Source organism: Tubulanus polymorphus, chromosome 5 (assembly GCF_964204645.1).
Source record: "Tubulanus polymorphus chromosome 5, tnTubPoly1.2, whole genome shotgun sequence".
NCBI lineage: Eukaryota > Metazoa > Nemertea > Palaeonemertea > Tubulaniformes > Tubulanidae > Tubulanus > Tubulanus polymorphus.
In genome coordinates this window covers 22,129,409-22,146,310 of record NC_134029.1, presented here as the reverse complement: position 1 = coordinate 22,146,310, position 16,902 = coordinate 22,129,409, and the positions used below count along the sequence as shown (strand labels likewise).

Genomic DNA, 16,902 nt, shown 5'->3' with positions numbered 1-16,902 from the left:
TCGTGCAATTTTCACATTTTGAACTGTGACAAACGGCGCAAAACTGTTGCCTAGTTTCTCGCTGAATAATGCTGTGATGACAAGAAGCGAAGGCATCGCCTATAAAACATTCTGCAGAAAAGTGCAATCAAAATCTCGCACATTTTTGTAAATGTAAAGGTTTTTCCGCTATTTTTCAACTTCGAGAATTTTCCACATTTGTCACGCCAATCTCATCCCCGTAATTGATTCACCGCTGCCAATGTCATCGATATAAAAAGGTCAAGCACAAGCTACAACGTGCCCGAGGGGTTTGGGGGCTTCTTCCGAGATGTTATTCATCCGATCGATTTATGCTGCGGTCGAGGATTAGATAGCCGCAGATTCGATGAAACGCAACATGACAATTTCCGCAAATCCAATGTAATAGTAAAATCAATACATTGCGCACTCATTCCTGACTGACCAATACAAATTGATGAATGAAGATATTGTATCGACGCCACGCGATGTTGCCCGACTCGGTCCCTAAGGCAAGATCAAAGACGATCACATAAAACTATTAGCCGTTTATTAATGCAACAGCGAAATGAGAGAGAAAGGATTATCACTCGGGGGTCGGGCAGACGGTCGGTGGTTATTAATTCACGACGTGCCTCTACTACTATTCCATCATTTATATCGAGTAAACAACTAATGAAAAGGAGTTGATATCTCCGGCTTACAGCTCGCGCCTGCTTGCTTGCCATTCAACTATCTTTCGATCGGAAAAAACTGATTCTTTCATGAATTCTTTGATCGCGGTGGTGGTGGTGGTGGCCCTTCCCAGCGATTAAGATTATACTAGATATCTACGCCTACGTAGAAATTAAAGAGGCAATAATTGAAGTCGCGTAACGGCGACGTTCGCAGGGTTCAGCCGATAAATAATTTACCAAATGACTTTGCGTTATTTCCTGACACTGAACACCAAAATTCCATGACTTCCAAAATTTGGGACTTTGAAACTCATAGGGGAAAAAATATCCGAGCCTAAAAATATACTTGATTACGACCGGAAAACATGAACATATCATTACTAAAGAGCTGATATTCCATGACTTTCAAAGACCTGGAATAGATATTATTAAATTCCCTGAACTTCCAGCACTTTCGCTGACCGCAGGGACCCTAATATTTGGATTTGAACGTTTTTCGTACGACTCGGTGAATGATGCGGGCGTCACAGTTAAATAAGGGACTGTGGTTGATCGAACGTGCTATAGATTATTCCTGCCATTATCGCCGGAACAAGAGATCTAACAACTAGACGCACTTCGTCGTCTTTTCACAGTTACTCGGTGTATATAAATTGCACGTACATACAAATATGGCTAATAATTAATAACTGTGAAGAGGAGTGAGAACAGAGAGAGAGAGAGCAGTGTCTGTGTATCACATCATATATTGACATTCCAATAGTGATCGTAGTGCAACACAATCATTATTAGCTACCAATACACCGAGCGACAGGAGGTGCTACCGATACACCGAGCGACAGGAGGTGCTACCGATACACCCAGCGACAGGAGGTGCTACCGATACACCGAGCGACAGGAGGTGCTACCGATACACCCAGCGACAGGAGGTGCTACCAATACACCCAGCGACAGGAGGTGCTACCGATACACCGAGCGGCAGGAGGTGCTACCGATACGCCCGACGATAGGACGTGCTGACTGCCATATTGATGAATTTTCATATACATTTAGTTCCACAATTAGCCTGGAACAGACCAAATCAACACTGTGCGTTCAAACATGTTTTTAAATCGGCTGTTATCGCTGGTCCAGCTAAAACTCAATACTGTGGCGATCGACAGGCAATATCAAAGCAAAGTTTCGTTTCACGCAGGCCTGCGCTCAAATGGTGCGTTCTTAATTTGAAAAACCCAGATCGGTGTCGAACTTTTTACTACTGAGAAATTTTGGCTATTAAATTTGAAGAGCATTTTTAAAATCTCATTAGAAGTGAAAATCTTGTTTGTTTGATATCCTTAGAGAGACGGATACTGCTGCTGCTGCTGCTGCTTGATTACCCGACGTTTCCCCGACGAGATACTGACCCTGAAATCTGACAGATTGCAATAAAACAGAAACCGACCGCAAACGATTTTCAATAATCCGCGAACGTTGTTCGTAGCGTTCGCGCTCCATCGACTGTGAAATTGTGACCATTTCGACCGAGCAGCGACCGCTCACGAGAGCGCCGGTAGTTGCATTAACTTTCTAAACATTCCGACCTGAAGTAATTTAAATAAATTCACTCATTTCATCTTCGAAAGAGTCAGGGTCCCTACAGATCAGTCATTCTGGTATTATAAGGAGTTTTTAAAGGAAAAATCTCATATCTCTTGGAGGCGTCTGCATCACTTTCATATCCCGATTACAGTCGACTCCTCTTAAATTGGTACTATTTACTTTGGTAAACCGTTAATTAAATGGTTCTGTTATTTTTATCTTTATGACTACCTAATTTTGGTTTCTAATTTGGTAACCACCTGAAAGGGTAAAAACAAATCCTAAAATTGGCAATTTTAGGCATTCCAGAATCGTAGTTTACTGTACAAGTACAAACTAGACAAAAATTTCTAATAGGCTATATCGCAAATTGAAGGAGTTTAAAGCCCTTTAGATGTATTTTCCATTTGGACGAGTTTTTAAGGAATCGAGGCATTGTACGGACTATGAGAGTTCTAGTTTCTAGCTACAGGCCTAATAATTGGTGAGGCGAATATCTTCTATTTTCATTAAACCAATATCAAGTCAGCGGGCTCTTGCCTCATTTGTAAATAGAAGTCACTGAGCAGCTGAACACATCATCAACACTTCACTAAATCAATCAAATTTGACACCGCTGCAAAACACTCAACTTCAGCAATATTTCACAAATAGGTTTAACTCAATCTAACTGATTCATCATCTAGTTTATCATCTTATATCATTTTTTTTGCGAAATGAACCCTACTAACAACACTTTATGCATACCACTTGTTCCAATGATATACTCTCTCTAAGTTTTTGCCTCTCTAATTCTTAACACGTAAGGGATTTTTTTTTTTTAGAACCGATAAGTAGAGAGACTTTTCATAAATTTCAAACGAGTCAAAATTAAAGAAGATTTTTGACGCTGCCGGAATTTCGTAATGATGACAACAAAGTAGTTTATGGCCGTATTCCAGACGCGATCAATCACAGTTAAAATGAAGTCAGAGACCAATAAACTGCGGGCGGCCGGGACAGCGCACATCAATCAGGTTTTTACGTAAACTCATACGTAATCGGGTGTTTGTGTTTACAGGAAATTGTGCTAAGGTCTGATTTCCTTCGACTGACAATATCGGTACAGAGACTCTCGCAATGATGAATCGACTGCGCAGATGAAAAAACTCTCCTCGCGAGTTACCGTTAGTGGCAGTTGATGACCGAACAAAGCCGACCTCGATATTAATAGAATCAGGAAAAAATTATTTCATCATTACATTATGAAGAGCAATAGGCTAGTGACCTGCAGTATTGATCGATTACGGCTCACAAGTGTCGCGCCCGCATATTATCCATTTTATATATATATATATATATATATATATATATATATATATATGAACAAGCAGAATAAAAAGATCCCCGAGAAAACCCGACACCGACCATATGTGAAACAATGAGTACTGAGTCAGTCGTACTTACGTGTGGATATAGACTGTCTAATTCTATCAGACGATGGTGAAGCAAAAGGGCTGTGACTTTATACAGCGAAGCAGGGGTCTGGAACTCTTGTGTTTCCTACGTAAAAATAAAGAAAATTCAAAACGTCTTTCTTGATTTTTTGGTTGTTTCGTTTGAAAATTACAGAGAAATAGGAAATAATTCATACAGCAGTACTAATCTAAATAGTACATGCAGCTTTGTCATGTAATTCAACACCGCATCCCCGTCCACTTTAATATCACTAACAATGACCTATCATGCAGTATGTGTGGCAAAATGTAAATTCAACCGATCAAACACAACGATATCTGTACTTCGATGTTCGATTTCGAAATCATATCGACTGTTTCGCTCCAGGCAGGTATCGTGGATTTGTAAGGGACGTAAAATTCAAATCAAATAAACGGGATAATTCTCTATTTCAATATGAAAACGTTGTATAAGTATCGAACTATGAAGGCAAACAAACTTTTAACTGATACGCTGCCTATTAAGAACGCTTCTCGATTTCAAACGCTTATTATCAAAACACCTCGATCGAGAAATCAGAATGATCTATTTAGATTCGACCATCCCATTATGTTATCATACTCAATAAACTATTGCCGCATAATCTGATCGGCAGAATACATGGAAAAGGAAGAAATCTCCGAGTGTCTGCAGGCAGGTATCTGAGTACGTCGATAGCAGTTTGATTTATATGCCATCTATCAATCTAACCATGTGTTACCACATTGTGCGTTATATGCAGTATATGTCAATATTGCATTAATCCGCGTTATTCGCAGCTCTCACCTGATAAAAGTGAAACTTGTGCCCGATCATGTGACAGATGACGTCCGAAGCGCTGATGTAACATTTGATCAACGGAACGAAGAACGCGTCCAACTCGGGACGACATTCGAACGATTCCAGTATAATATCCAATACACGGTTCGGATCCAAGTCGAAACAACCTGAAGATATGAGGAAGTAACCAGAAAAATTATCAATCAATAAGATTTTTGAAAACTTGGTTTTATGAAGGCATGTACTTATCGGTTTCGAGGAGTAACATACCGATTAGTGATTTGATGTTGTCGACTGTTGTCGAATCCTGACCGAGTTCGGCAACCAGTTTAGCGTAGCCTTCATTCTCTTCGCGGAGTAGATTGAATTTCTGTTGTTTATAGCTAAAATCAAGAATCAACATCGCGATGAAATGCGAATATTATATCGAACTCTAGTGAGAACCGAGAACCGCCGTACTTACTATAATCTGGTCTTTGTTTTGACGTATTTCGTCTGAAAAGCTGATTTCGATTGAACGAGGCCGACCTGTTCGAGCGTATCGGTGTCGAGTCGTTCCTTCAGAAGTGACTCGGGAATTGTCGGCTGAAACCGAGAAAAACTTCATTCCAAATATCTGAGGTGTTATTTCGACATCTACCGGTCTAAACTTTCGATAAATCATAGGAATCTTCGAATAGGTATCATTCAATCTCAAGCCTAGACCCATCCCTTCGAGACATTTGACGCTTTATCATCATTCTTCTATACTTTCTTTTAAACGAAAATTTATCATCAGAATTTCATCGAAGATCGAACAGGCTCCGAGCCAGCGATGGATTAAAGATTCCATTTTCTACTTTTCAGTCGCGCAGATAAAAACCTGCGCGGAAATGAACGATAGAATAATACGGGTGGATAATCTTTTCCTCGTCTTTATATCGACGCGGAAATAATGGACGTTTATGGTCTTTAAACGGCTCCGAATCGACAGCCGTACATGAATTATGAAACGTTACACAACTCGTCTGACATTTGCTGTATTCCCAAATCCAATAACGAAACCAGACAGAAATCATGATTTATAGACCAGACAAAAATGGACAGAATACAAATGGAATAGGTATTCTATATTCTTAATCAATATAATTCATAGATATATATATATGTACAAAGCAACTGGCAACACAGTTAGCTTTTTTATGTGAACGACAATCAAGTGATAAAGTAAATGACCCAGCCGCGCATAACTGATGGCGCTATAGCTTTATGGTACGTACGTACGTCGTTTTCTTATCCGAAGAAAAATGTGACTCGAATATCGTATCTATTACATCATAGGCAACTTTCGTATGCGACTTACCATGCAGGCTCTAGTTAACGCAATAAACTTTTCCCTCTGCGACTTGTCATCGTTACATAGAAGTTCTACATCTGTAAATATTAGCCACACATCCACAATTGTACAATCTTCCATCAATATTATAGATATCTCGCTAGATATAATTATCAACACAATCATTTTTCTGTATTAACAATTGCCCAGTTTAAAGCTAAGCGTCAAAATGTACAGTAATCGTGCATATTTATTTTTTTGCATATCCCAAATTTTTTATTCTTCAGAATCAAAATTCTATGAACAAAGTTCACTTTACCTGCTTTATTTCGTTTCAGTTACAGTTTTTCAAAGCAGAATTGTAATTTGGACCAGCCTCCTGTGATTATCTGAGATAGGACCATATCGAAAGTGCTACCACGAAGGCTAGTAGGCGAAAGCCAGGACGTACTCGGTAGATGGTTTTTCAGAGGTTTTTAATTCAATTTATTTACTGGTGCTAAATAAACTTCACTTTTTTATCGATCTTTCTCGAGGGGAAATGGCCAAAATGATTTCAAGGATTTCTTCTCAATGGAAGTTGACTCTTGATCTAACTGACTGACTTAAACTAAACCATATACACGGTGTATAGACAATTCAACAAAATATGTTGTATTTTATTTTTGGACTTTGAATTTAAAATTCTGAGAAACAATATATTTCAAAACATCGTTTTTAATACTTTGAAATCGATTTAACTTTCAATTCTAATATTCATTCCACATCGCGGATTAACTGATCACCACAAATATCCTAAATCCGTGTGTAAAGGAACAGCAGCACAATAATCCATATTTCGCAATTTACGTAAAGATTTATATTCCATTTCGACACAATCGAGATATGAATATCGACAATATTTCAAATCCACGACACGAATATCCATTCTTGTACGTTTTAATCCAAATCAGCTTACACCGATATCCATCCTCTCCGTTATTTACTCACGAAGACCATCGGATTATTCCACTTTCAACACGGTAGCTAGCATCTTCACAAGATATCTTGGATGATCGCTTAATCTAAGTAGCTAGTCGATATCATTGACGTCACCCTTAGCTCATAGCCCCACGATGAACTAACTTAGCTCATAACAGTTTCTTCCAAAAGCACAACAGGGTTTGAACTCAAGCTTTGCCGCGTAGACTTAAGAGTCACTTTTTGATTTCAGCACACGCGCGTTCAAATTTTCTTAAATAAAGTCTAGATTTGCGCTTCGTGATTGCTCAAGTGGGGAATCATTGCTTTCTCAAGAATAATAGCATAGTTCATTCACCGTAGACAGAGATAACATAGGCCTACCCGAACGCTACGTAAATGACAACAGACAACTCCCGAGAGCTCTCAAGGGCGCGGGGGGAACTTCCATCAAAATACACCGGCGCCACTAATCAAAACGATTTCGCATAAAAAGACATCATTATACTCAACTTTTCCCCAGCAAATTTCACTAAGACATTAATGCAACCTCCGAATCTTCTCACACTTCTTGAAGTAGCGCCACTTCATCTTTCTTATTCGCACAGATTCAAGCGAACCTTCAGAGAACGGGCGTACCACCTCCTTCGTTTCGTTCCCTCTCTATCTCTCTCTCTCTGTCAACCTTACCTCACAGCGCTTTATATTAAACACCTAAACTAGCATTCGAGAAACCCCTCATGTGATGACATCACAGAAAAATGTGTAGAAATTTAAATCAGTCGTACCAATCAAAGACAATACGTCGGCTAACAGCGAAGACACATCGGGATGCAGGTCCTACAAAGAGAAAGAATTAACAAACCATTAAGAATATTAAAATATTAAATTCTGGGACTCAGGTCATGTTTGATGAACCCAATATAGTAATGTAGTGTCCCTGGGTAAAATTACTTCTAAAAGGACTTAAGGAAGACGTAATTCTCTAGGCTATGACTGATCTACAGATCCTGCTGTGTTGTGCACAGCAGCAATGTGCTTTTTTGGTGTGACTATACTATATGACTGGTCAAAAGTGATATAAACGACAGACCCTCAAAGTTTGTAAATCCTGAGAATATCTCTTTTTGTGCAAGACTTTTATGGGCATTATAATCTCAATAATAGCTTATCTGAAGAAAAGTTACATTAATCTTCAGAATATACTTACTGAAACTTCATTGAGGGCTAAAACAGCAAGATCTTGCTTCAATGAACCCTTGATAGTTTGCCAGCAGACCTCGTGTAGACATCTTTTCAATGATTTCTCTTTCGTCGCAGTCCAAATCGATTCAGTTCCTTCACCTTTTATCGCTAACTTGCAAGACTTCAAACTGTAAAAAAATTCATCATCATCATCATCACTCAACTTTATCATCGATTGTTTGTATGATACAGACTTTTAACGCGAGGGACTGAATTAGCATCTGAACGCATTCCCAGGACTCGAGCTACAACCGGCCTCTCAGACCCGTCTCCACCATCACTGCGACAACCTGTGTACCAGCAGAATAATCAGCCTGGGCCCAGTTTCACAAACAAGTTAAACTCAAATTTTTGGTGTAATTGCCATTGGTTACTTCATGTTTTCAATGAAGACAACAATTAAAACGTAATCGTTGTAGGCTTAAACTTTATCGTGAAACCGGGCCCCGTTGATTGAGGCTGGTTTCCAGGCAGGATGATGATGATGCTGACTGAGACTGAGACTATATGTATGTGGTGGTGTGTGTGAGAATAATAAAATGCCAGTGAAATTCAATCACATTTTAAACGCACATTTCACTCGTAAGCAACTCAAATTTAACATTCTATTGATGCTGAACATGTATTTGTTTATGGAGGTGTACAAATAAATCGGCTGCGATCACTTACAACTCAGCTTTGCCCGATTTTTCCCAATTTTTGAAACTTTCTTGACCTAAGCAAAACGTCGCCATTTTGTGAGTACCTGAGGCCTGAGGACTCGCACGGATCTCTAAACGGCAGGCTCCGGTTCTGAATGTGCGATATCTTTTCAAGGATTTTAATAAATTATTCGTAGATACATGTTCGTAATTAAGCGGTTTATTTTTCATGTAAAAATATGTGTTTGAAATTTTACTGTTAAAGATATATCGGGGTTCGAACAGTATCGGTGCGCAATAAGTAGTGCTAAAAGGGTGGCTCCGTAAACATTTCGTCTCGATCGATTTCAGCACGATGTTCAGTAAAATGGAACGAAAAATGATGAAAAAACAAGTAAAAGCTAATAAGATACTGATGAAACACGACGGGATTATGACCGTAGATCACTCAACAAGGGTAGGAATTATTACACTTATATGATTAACTGATGAATCTGACAATAAAAGGGTTTTTAAGGCAAGAAGATCGCCCATGGTTTTGGAGGTTGTTGCAGCTCCACAACAACCACCTGACTGGACCCTCGTGTTCACCTGTATTGTATCTATTAAGTTTTGAAAGGAACAGCGTCGCAAAAATTTATGAAAAGGTTTTCAATCACAGGCTATCTGAAGTGATGAAGTTTTAATCATTCCTCAGTTTTAGGCACAAATGATACCGCAAGTTTTTTTCATGTTTTTTAGGCAGGGGTGCGAGGATGGGGGGGCTACTCGATTTATCCCAGCTGTGATATCAGTTACTAAGTAATTGGTCTTTAATTGATAAATAACATTACATAAGGCATTAAAAGGAATACCATGCGATAGATGTTTACAATTGTAATTGTAATGGTTCATGTATTAGGTTAGCCTTGGCCACTCTGCGCGTTACTCATTGGTTGGCGTTGTTCATTTCACTTTTCCAATCCATACTGAAAAATGACCTCACATATTTGCTTAAATCATGCATTCAGCTCTAAATGTTGTGATTAGCTAATCTAATAGTGTCATTTTTGTGAAATATGCTACATCTCGTAAAATCTACGACTCAAAACAAGGATTGTGTATAGGCCTAACAAGGGCCTAAACTAGATATTGATGGCTTTATTTGATCATCTAGGCCTAAGTCTTGATTGTGTTGAATTTAAGATTGAGTCAATAGCTTCTAAAATCATCTGATATAATTTTAACATTATTAGTGTACAGAGGCTATTATAGTTTACACTAAGCTCATGCTGTGTGTGAACCACGCATTGTAATGGTTGCGCCTAATGGGTGGTATTTACATTTGCGAGCTCCACAAAGGTGAAGGTTATTATTGATATTATGATAATTATATGCATTTGTAGTCGGCAAATTTCTCGCAAAAATAAATAACATCTACAATTAAATGCATTTAGATCTATCAAAGTAGCTAGAACTTAATATCGAAATATAAGAAATCAATTCTATTTTCATTCAAACGTTCTATCAAAAATTAAAACTATTCAGGATGATATAAACTGCGTACATTTTCATCTGTCGCACTTATTGTAAATATCTAGTGTTGGACAAATATATCAAATGGCGTACATTGGACGGTATCGCTTCTCGGCCTATTGGCTAAGATCAAAGTGTAGTATCTGTTCTTATCAGCTTAATATCTGATACGCTCCCCATCGGGGAGCTTCGATATTAAACTGATTTTTGGCACTAGGTGAAGAGTCAGGGGCTTGCTCCGCCTTCGCCACGAGTTGGCCTGGTATTGCAGTACCTCCAGGATCGGCTCACTCCCTCTGGGAGTTATGCAGAAAATAAAATGAGAACCCCAAAATCCAGCCTTCAAATAGTCTTGAAAATGCTGGAATGTTTTATTCAGTCAACTTCAGTGTTGGCTAGTCTTCCAATGCTGTACTCTGCTATAATGGGAAAACCAAGTCAGTCTCAGTCCACTATCTGATTCAGATTGGTTCTTGCATGGGATTTTTCTCCCAGGATTCATTCTAGTTTAACTGGTGCATGCCTTACTATATCTGTGTCCACCTCGCGCAGTTTTCTGTGGTCCATCATTACATCATCCGATTGGTATTACTAAACATTGCACGGCATTTTATCTAGTTTAACTCTGGATAAATAGATATAGACTGTATAGAAATTTATCAAGATTTAGATAACCATAAGTGTCGAAGAAAGACGCTGAATAAGCTGACTTTATTCTACTAGAGGAAAACTCCAACTTAAGTCAATGTTTGATTTCAAAACAGTCCGAGTTAATCTTCAGATAGTAGTATGAACCATGGACGTATAAACTTAGTTTATACGTCCATATGTGAACTAAGCTAGACTTGATTGGCTTTACACGATCTACTCAATCTGTGATAGGTTAGATTGAATGATGATTTGAACTCGTGTGTGTGCTATTACACAAAGCGCCTAAGGGGTGGTATTTTTGTCCGCTGAACGTTTCACTAACGTTTTACTTGGAGTTCAAGTACATTATGACTATTCGTAGTCGGCAAATTTCTTGGAAAATAAATAAGATCTACAATTAAATGCATTTAGATCTGTTAAAGTAGCTCGAACTTAATATCGAAATATAAGAAATTAATTCTATTTTCATTCAAACGTTCTATCAAAGATTAAAACTATTCAGGATGATATAAACTGCGTACATTTTCATCTGTCGCACTTAATGTAAATATCTAATGTTGGACAAATATATGAAATGGCGTACATTGGACGGTATCGCTTCTCGGCCTATTGGCTAAGATCAAAGTGTAGTATCTGTTCTTATCAGCTTAATATCTGATACGCTCCCCATCGGGGAGCTTCGATATTAAACTGATTTTTGGCACTAGGTGAAGAGTCAGGGGCTTGCTCCGCCTTCGCCACGAGTTGGCCTGGTATTGCAGTACCTCCAGGATCGGCTCACTCCCTCTGGGAGTTATACATTTAAAATAAAATGAGATCCCCCAGATCAAGCCTTCAAACAGTCTTATCAAAGGCCTCTTACACTGGAATTCTATCAACAGTTTTTGTGAAGTCAATTTCTGTGTTGTCTAGTCTTTCAACACCGTCTATAATGGCAAAAACAAGTCTATCTCAGCTCATTATCTGAAGGAATTCTACTGATTAATTTAGCGAGATCATAAAATTTTCTGTCTGTCAGCATTAAAGGTTTCAAGGAAAGCATTTACAGATAATGGAGAAAAGTTGATCTTTCATGACTGACATCAAATACTTATGAGGAGCAAATAACATCATGTCAGTTGTTGTGTGTTTCTCGCATGAACTACTAATGATCTGTCAGGGGTTTGTTCTCGCTTGGTCTGGTATTGCATTACCTCCAGGATTGGCTCATTCCCTCTCTGAGTTATGCGTACCCAAATCCTGATCCTAAATCAGTTGTCTCTTTCCACCAAACAATGTGAGAACCGATGAACCCTTATTTGATGGGTGAATTGAATCACGATAGAGCTTACCCCTTAATGGATGAAATTGTCATTGTTTTGAGATAATGAATGAATATCGTGCATACATTTCTCAACATAAACAACATATATCTTTCCCCATCCTTTTCGTTTCTTTTTCAGAACTTGTACATCGGCAATGGTGGTCTCGGAAATCAGGTCAAGAGGGAAGAACTACACCGAATGTTCCACAAATTCGGCGCGATTCAAGCGATCGTCATGTTACCCGGAAAACCGTATTCGTTTGTGTCGTTCTGTGATGTAGAAACAGCTGAAAAAGCTCACATACACACGAATGGACGTCTGTTGAAATGCCCTGAAGAGATTTCTATTTGTGGAGTAAAGTTTTATACAGCTTTCGTGGAGAATGGTAAATATCTTCTTACCACATTAGTAAGCTTGTTGGGAGTTATGCATATTGACAGTTTATACTTGTAGGATGATAAGAAGTACATCTTGATTTCATTATGTTTGTTTCTAGATAATATTTTCCCTGCTGAAAATTAATTCATTTTCAGTTCCTCAACCGTGTCGGATGAACCAAAGATCACCTCCCGGCCTAATTCTGAAACCTAACTTTGTGGATGAAGCGTATGAAGAGAGGCTGTTAGATTGTATTAAGTGGGATGAAACCTTAATTGACGAAGCCAGTGGAGCGAAAGGTAATATGATGCGCAATTACATAATCAATGCCATAATTCAGGGAATAGGATGAGTGAACAAGATTATGGCCACGATCATTCAGGCACTTTTGGCCTGTGCCAGATTAGGCCTGGGTTTAACGCTGGTGTCTAATGGGTCCTGGTGGATACAGGCTAAATATGGCCCAACGTAAAATATCGGACCAGACACATGCCAATTTTTAGCAAGTGCAGATGTTGACTGGTTCTGGAAGCGTCTCACCTCATTTGCCATAGCAGCATTTCGATATCATTTCAGTAATGAGACATTTACGTGCGAACACTAATTAAGCACAGGTCAAATTTTAATCTACACCGGTTCGACTAAGGCCAAATTATCTCGTGTAGAAGAATTGCAATTTTAATTTGTTCAGTTTAAATCATTGTTGTTTTAGTTGAAAGGAGTATGAAACACAGACGTGTGAAGCACTTCGGTTACGAGTTCATCTACGGCAAGAATAACATCGACAAGGATCACCCATTACCGGACGGGATACCGAGCGAGTGCGATGAATTGATTGATAGATTACTGGCGCTCGGTTGCATTAAAAATCGTCCTAATCAGTTGACCATAAATCAGTACACACCTGGACAAGGTGAGTTCTCATTAGCTGTTATGAATGATTCATATCTCCATCTTAAAATCCTGTACTTCAAACAGTTATTACCATTCATAAATAGGTAGTGTAAAGGTTGCTCTTGTGGGGACCAAAGTAGAGGCAAGAATGCCCCACTTCCAGTATTAGAATGAGTGTTGAAATCAGGCGTGGATTCAGGGTGAGGGCTAGATTGAATGAAAATTGAGGGCATTCTAAAAACAGGCCAATTTGAAATATTTAGAGGGCTCCCTGAGATTGTCAGAGTTTTGGGGGCTATCAAGTGTCTATAAGAATGAACGACCTTATTTCAAAAGGCATTGAGAATTCTAGACCATATTGGGCAATATGGCTAATATTCCCTCGAGCCATGACTGAAGAAGCGATTAACTACCAATTTCATTAATGAGCCTGGTTGTACTAATGTTGTAATTGTGAAGTGTCATTCGTTTTGTTTAGGCATCCCTCCCCATATCGACACACATTCAGCATTTGAAGATGGAATCGTATCACTCAGTCTCGGTGCTCAGGTAAGCATATAATAAAAGCTTTAAATTACGAGTATAATAAGACCTTTATGAATCATAAACTGTAATATGGGGCTATGAATTAATAAAGCAATTAGATTTTTGGCTAGAAATTCCATTTTTGGACAGGAACTGGAAGCTTTTTTCGTGTCGCGTTATTCTTGGGAAAAATACTGACAACCTCAAGAAAATACTGACAAACTCAAAAAATTGTACTGACATCTTTCTGAGTTTGGCAGTTCTGAGTACTCGAAAATAATCTTGCTATAATTTCATTTGCGTACGATAGCATAAGATGATTGAAAATTTTGAGTTGATATTTCAGCAATGAATTCATTTTAGGTGGTGATGGATTTCCGACACCCGAATGGTTACCACGTTCCCGTTGTTCTACCGCGTCGCAGTGTTTTAATAATGTCCGGCGAATCGCGGTATTTATGGTCGCACGGTATTACACCTCGTAAATCAGACATCATACCGTCGAAGGAATCGGATGCGGCCGGCGAAATCGAGAAAGATTTGACGTTGATCCGAAGAGAAATGAGAACGTCTTTTACATTCCGTGTTATTAGACAGGAGCCGTGTACATGCAGTAAGTTAGACAATCATGTGGCTGAAGTGATGAAATCGATCATACTGATACTATTTTTCGAGAATGAATTTTGTTTTAGTTGTGATCCTGTTGTGGGTTTATCGATCATTTGACTCTATCAAAAGTCTTAGACAATTCTCTTATGGATCGCTCTTATATACCATAGTACTCTCTCCTATCCACCCCTTCCGCTCATTCTGCGATGTATCTTCCAGAATTTCCTAAGTTTTGCGATTCTCAAGCGAATCTCTGCAGAAAGAACGTGCCATCTTCGGATGAAGAAGCCGTCGAACTCGAGAAAACTCACGTCCATCAGGTATGAAATTCAAAATTCAATAAACGAGGAATATTTTTTAATCTTAATCTGCTGATTAAGTATTTTCTTGATGTGTAGGTATATAATGATATAGCTAGTCACTTCAGCGATACGCGTCATTCACCGTGGCCGAAAGTGACCGAGTTCCTGCAAGGTTTACCCGATGGTGCTCTCGTTACGGATGTCGGTTGCGGTAACGGAAAATACCTCAGCGTAAATAAACGCATTTGTATGGTAAGCAAATATTTTTTTAAATTCCCTATTTTCAATCGTGTAATAATTCTAACCTTATTTTCAAGTATTTTTGCGTCTAATTTCAGGTTGGTAACGATCACAGTATCAATCTGGCTCAAATTTGTCGCGAACGAAATTTCCACGTGTTTGTATGTGATTGTTTGTCGGTGCCGCTTAGACCTGTGTTCGACGCTTGTATCTGTATCGCTGTAATACATCATCTTTCTACTCAGGTAATGTACAAACAAATTAAAATCGTTATCTCGACAACTTAATAAATCCGGTTCGACATTTCTCCTTTCAAATTTTACATTAGAGTCTCGACATGACTGTTTGCCGCCACCAATTTTCATCCCAATTGCTTATGAAAGTTATTCCGAAGTTGGCGATGGAACTTCTATGTAGTTGGCCGTTTTTCAAAATTGTCTGATGAGCATTGAGAATGAAAGAAGTTCATTCATATTGCCAACCTATCAGTAACTGTGTCACTGAAATTCACTGTGCAAATATCAAACAGTGAATTAGAAGGATCAGCTATGAGGTAACTCATAGTGGCAACGATGGCAGAACCGGAACTAAGAAATATCTCGTGTTACAACATGGGAAATTCTGATTAAACCATGTCTGGAGATTTTGTCCGGATCGACAACTGATTTGCCTGCGTAAATGAATCTGTTAATAACCGTAAATATTGTTCTTATTTTTAAATGACAGGAAAGGCGATTGGCCGCGATACAAGAGATCGTGAATATTCTGTGTAAAGGCGGAAAAGCGCTCATTTATGTTTGGGCTCTCGAACAAGAGCTCAACAACGAAAAGTCAAACTACCTCAAAGTAGCGAAAGATGCGACGAATGACAAAGCGGAGGGTCGCGCCGATGGCTTAAACTGTGATGATAATCAGAATATTGCATTTACTCAACAAACTGACACCGACAATTCCGATACTAGTCAGAAAACAGTCGTTGATACTTCACATCTCGCGAGCACTTCAACTCAGACCGATTCACCGACAGACTGTAACGCTTCGACGTCGACGCAAACGGAATCGTCCGATTCGTTACCGATTCACGTCAATCGTACTCCGTTCGAAAAACAGGACGTTCTCGTACCGTGGCACATGAAAGCCAAACAGAAAAATCGCTTATCGCTTGGATCGGCGGCGAGTAACGAAACGTCGGAAGATCGAGATTGTAATCCAGTTTTTCATCGGTTTTATCACGTGTTCAGACAAGGCGAACTTGAAACTTTATGCGAAACGATTCCAGGCGTTGAAGTTATTCATAGTTATTACGATAAGGGAAACTGGTGCGTTATAATACAAAAAAATCTAGTCATTTAATGTACAATTATGTTGTATTATGTACAATATTATCATTGCTTTTAATAAATGTCGCTGTTTGTCGAATATTTTCGATTTCGTCTTCTTTTTGTATTTACTTCGGAAACGAGGAATTTTGTAATGGCATCTACTCATTGGAGCTACTTCAGGATGAAGTGAAAGTTGGTGGCGCTTGTATAATATTTCTATACGTTGAGAAGTGCAGATTTAGCATACAAGAGAATTTTTTGGAATCCGGCCTGCAAATCGGTAAATAGTTTGTCCAGTACAGCCGTTCAATGACTTTGGCAAGCGAATATTGTTAGTTCGTGTTTTTCCCGCTATCGTTATACATAGGGGCAGCACTAGACAGTCAAGATTGCTATCTCAACACAATGCAACAGTGGCGGGCTAATATCGTTTCAACCGTAAAAACCCAGTCAACGCTTTATGATTTATTTTCTCTTAGTAAAGACT

At 38.9% G+C, this 16,902-nt stretch overlaps 2 protein-coding genes and 2 non-coding genes across 7 annotated transcripts in view; 3 read left to right on the top strand and 1 right to left on the bottom strand.

Annotated features, from left to right (window-relative positions):
- The window catches only part of LOC141904926 (THO complex subunit 2-like), a 55,811-nt gene extending 47,023 nt beyond the window's left edge, over nucleotides 1–8,788 (bottom strand). For 3 of the 4 annotated variants that reach the window (XM_074793551.1, XM_074793553.1, XM_074793552.1), the window contains exons 1-8: nucleotides 8,704–8,788; nucleotides 8,000–8,162; nucleotides 7,578–7,629; nucleotides 5,857–5,927; nucleotides 4,978–5,099; nucleotides 4,785–4,897; nucleotides 4,521–4,681; nucleotides 3,705–3,800 (exon numbers count right to left, since the gene is read on the bottom strand). In XM_074793551.1, coding sequence (XP_074649652.1) covers nucleotides 3,705–3,800; nucleotides 4,521–4,681; nucleotides 4,785–4,897; nucleotides 4,978–5,099; nucleotides 5,857–5,927; nucleotides 7,578–7,629; nucleotides 8,000–8,162; nucleotides 8,704–8,768 — 843 coding nt within the window. In that variant the 5' untranslated portion in view covers nucleotides 8,769–8,788. Of the gene's footprint in view, nucleotides 1–3,704; nucleotides 3,801–4,520; nucleotides 4,682–4,784; nucleotides 4,898–4,977; nucleotides 5,100–5,856; nucleotides 5,928–6,148; nucleotides 6,351–7,577; nucleotides 7,630–7,999; nucleotides 8,163–8,703 lie in introns of those variants that run through there. The other variant, XM_074793555.1, reaches the window with a different exon arrangement.
- A 231-nt stretch (nucleotides 8,789–9,019) lies between these two features.
- On the top strand, nucleotides 9,020–16,446 carry LOC141906323 (tRNA (carboxymethyluridine(34)-5-O)-methyltransferase alkbh8-like). Its single transcript, XM_074795570.1, has 10 exons — nucleotides 9,020–9,132; nucleotides 12,284–12,530; nucleotides 12,679–12,822; nucleotides 13,236–13,436; nucleotides 13,896–13,966; nucleotides 14,306–14,555; nucleotides 14,771–14,871; nucleotides 14,950–15,105; nucleotides 15,192–15,338; nucleotides 15,820–16,446. Exons 1-10 carry the CDS (start codon nucleotides 9,031–9,033, stop codon nucleotides 16,444–16,446), a joined length of 2,046 nt encoding a protein of 681 aa, XP_074651671.1. The 5' UTR covers nucleotides 9,020–9,030.
- LOC141906559 (U2 spliceosomal RNA) lies at nucleotides 10,294–10,486 on the top strand. Its single transcript, XR_012619358.1, has one exon. It is a non-coding gene; the product is annotated as a U2 spliceosomal RNA (small nuclear RNA).
- On the top strand, nucleotides 11,435–11,627 carry LOC141906558 (U2 spliceosomal RNA). Its single transcript, XR_012619357.1, has one exon. It is a non-coding gene; the product is annotated as a U2 spliceosomal RNA (small nuclear RNA).
- Nucleotides 16,447–16,902: the final 456 nt, after the last annotated feature.

What these genes read in the sequence shown, in the direction of transcription:
- LOC141906323 (XM_074795570.1), top strand. Translation starts at nt 9,031, where the DNA reads ATGTTCAGTAAAATGGAACGAAAAATGATGAAAAAACAAGTAAAAGCT. An exon ending in CGAAGCCAGTGGAGCGAAAG is followed by an intron (nt 12,823 to 13,235) that starts GTAATATGATGC and finishes TTGTTGTTTTAG; the next exon opens with TTGAAAGGAGTATGAAACAC. An exon ending in TCAGTACACACCTGGACAAG is followed by an intron (nt 13,437 to 13,895) that starts GTGAGTTCTCAT and finishes CGTTTTGTTTAG; the next exon opens with GCATCCCTCCCCATATCGAC.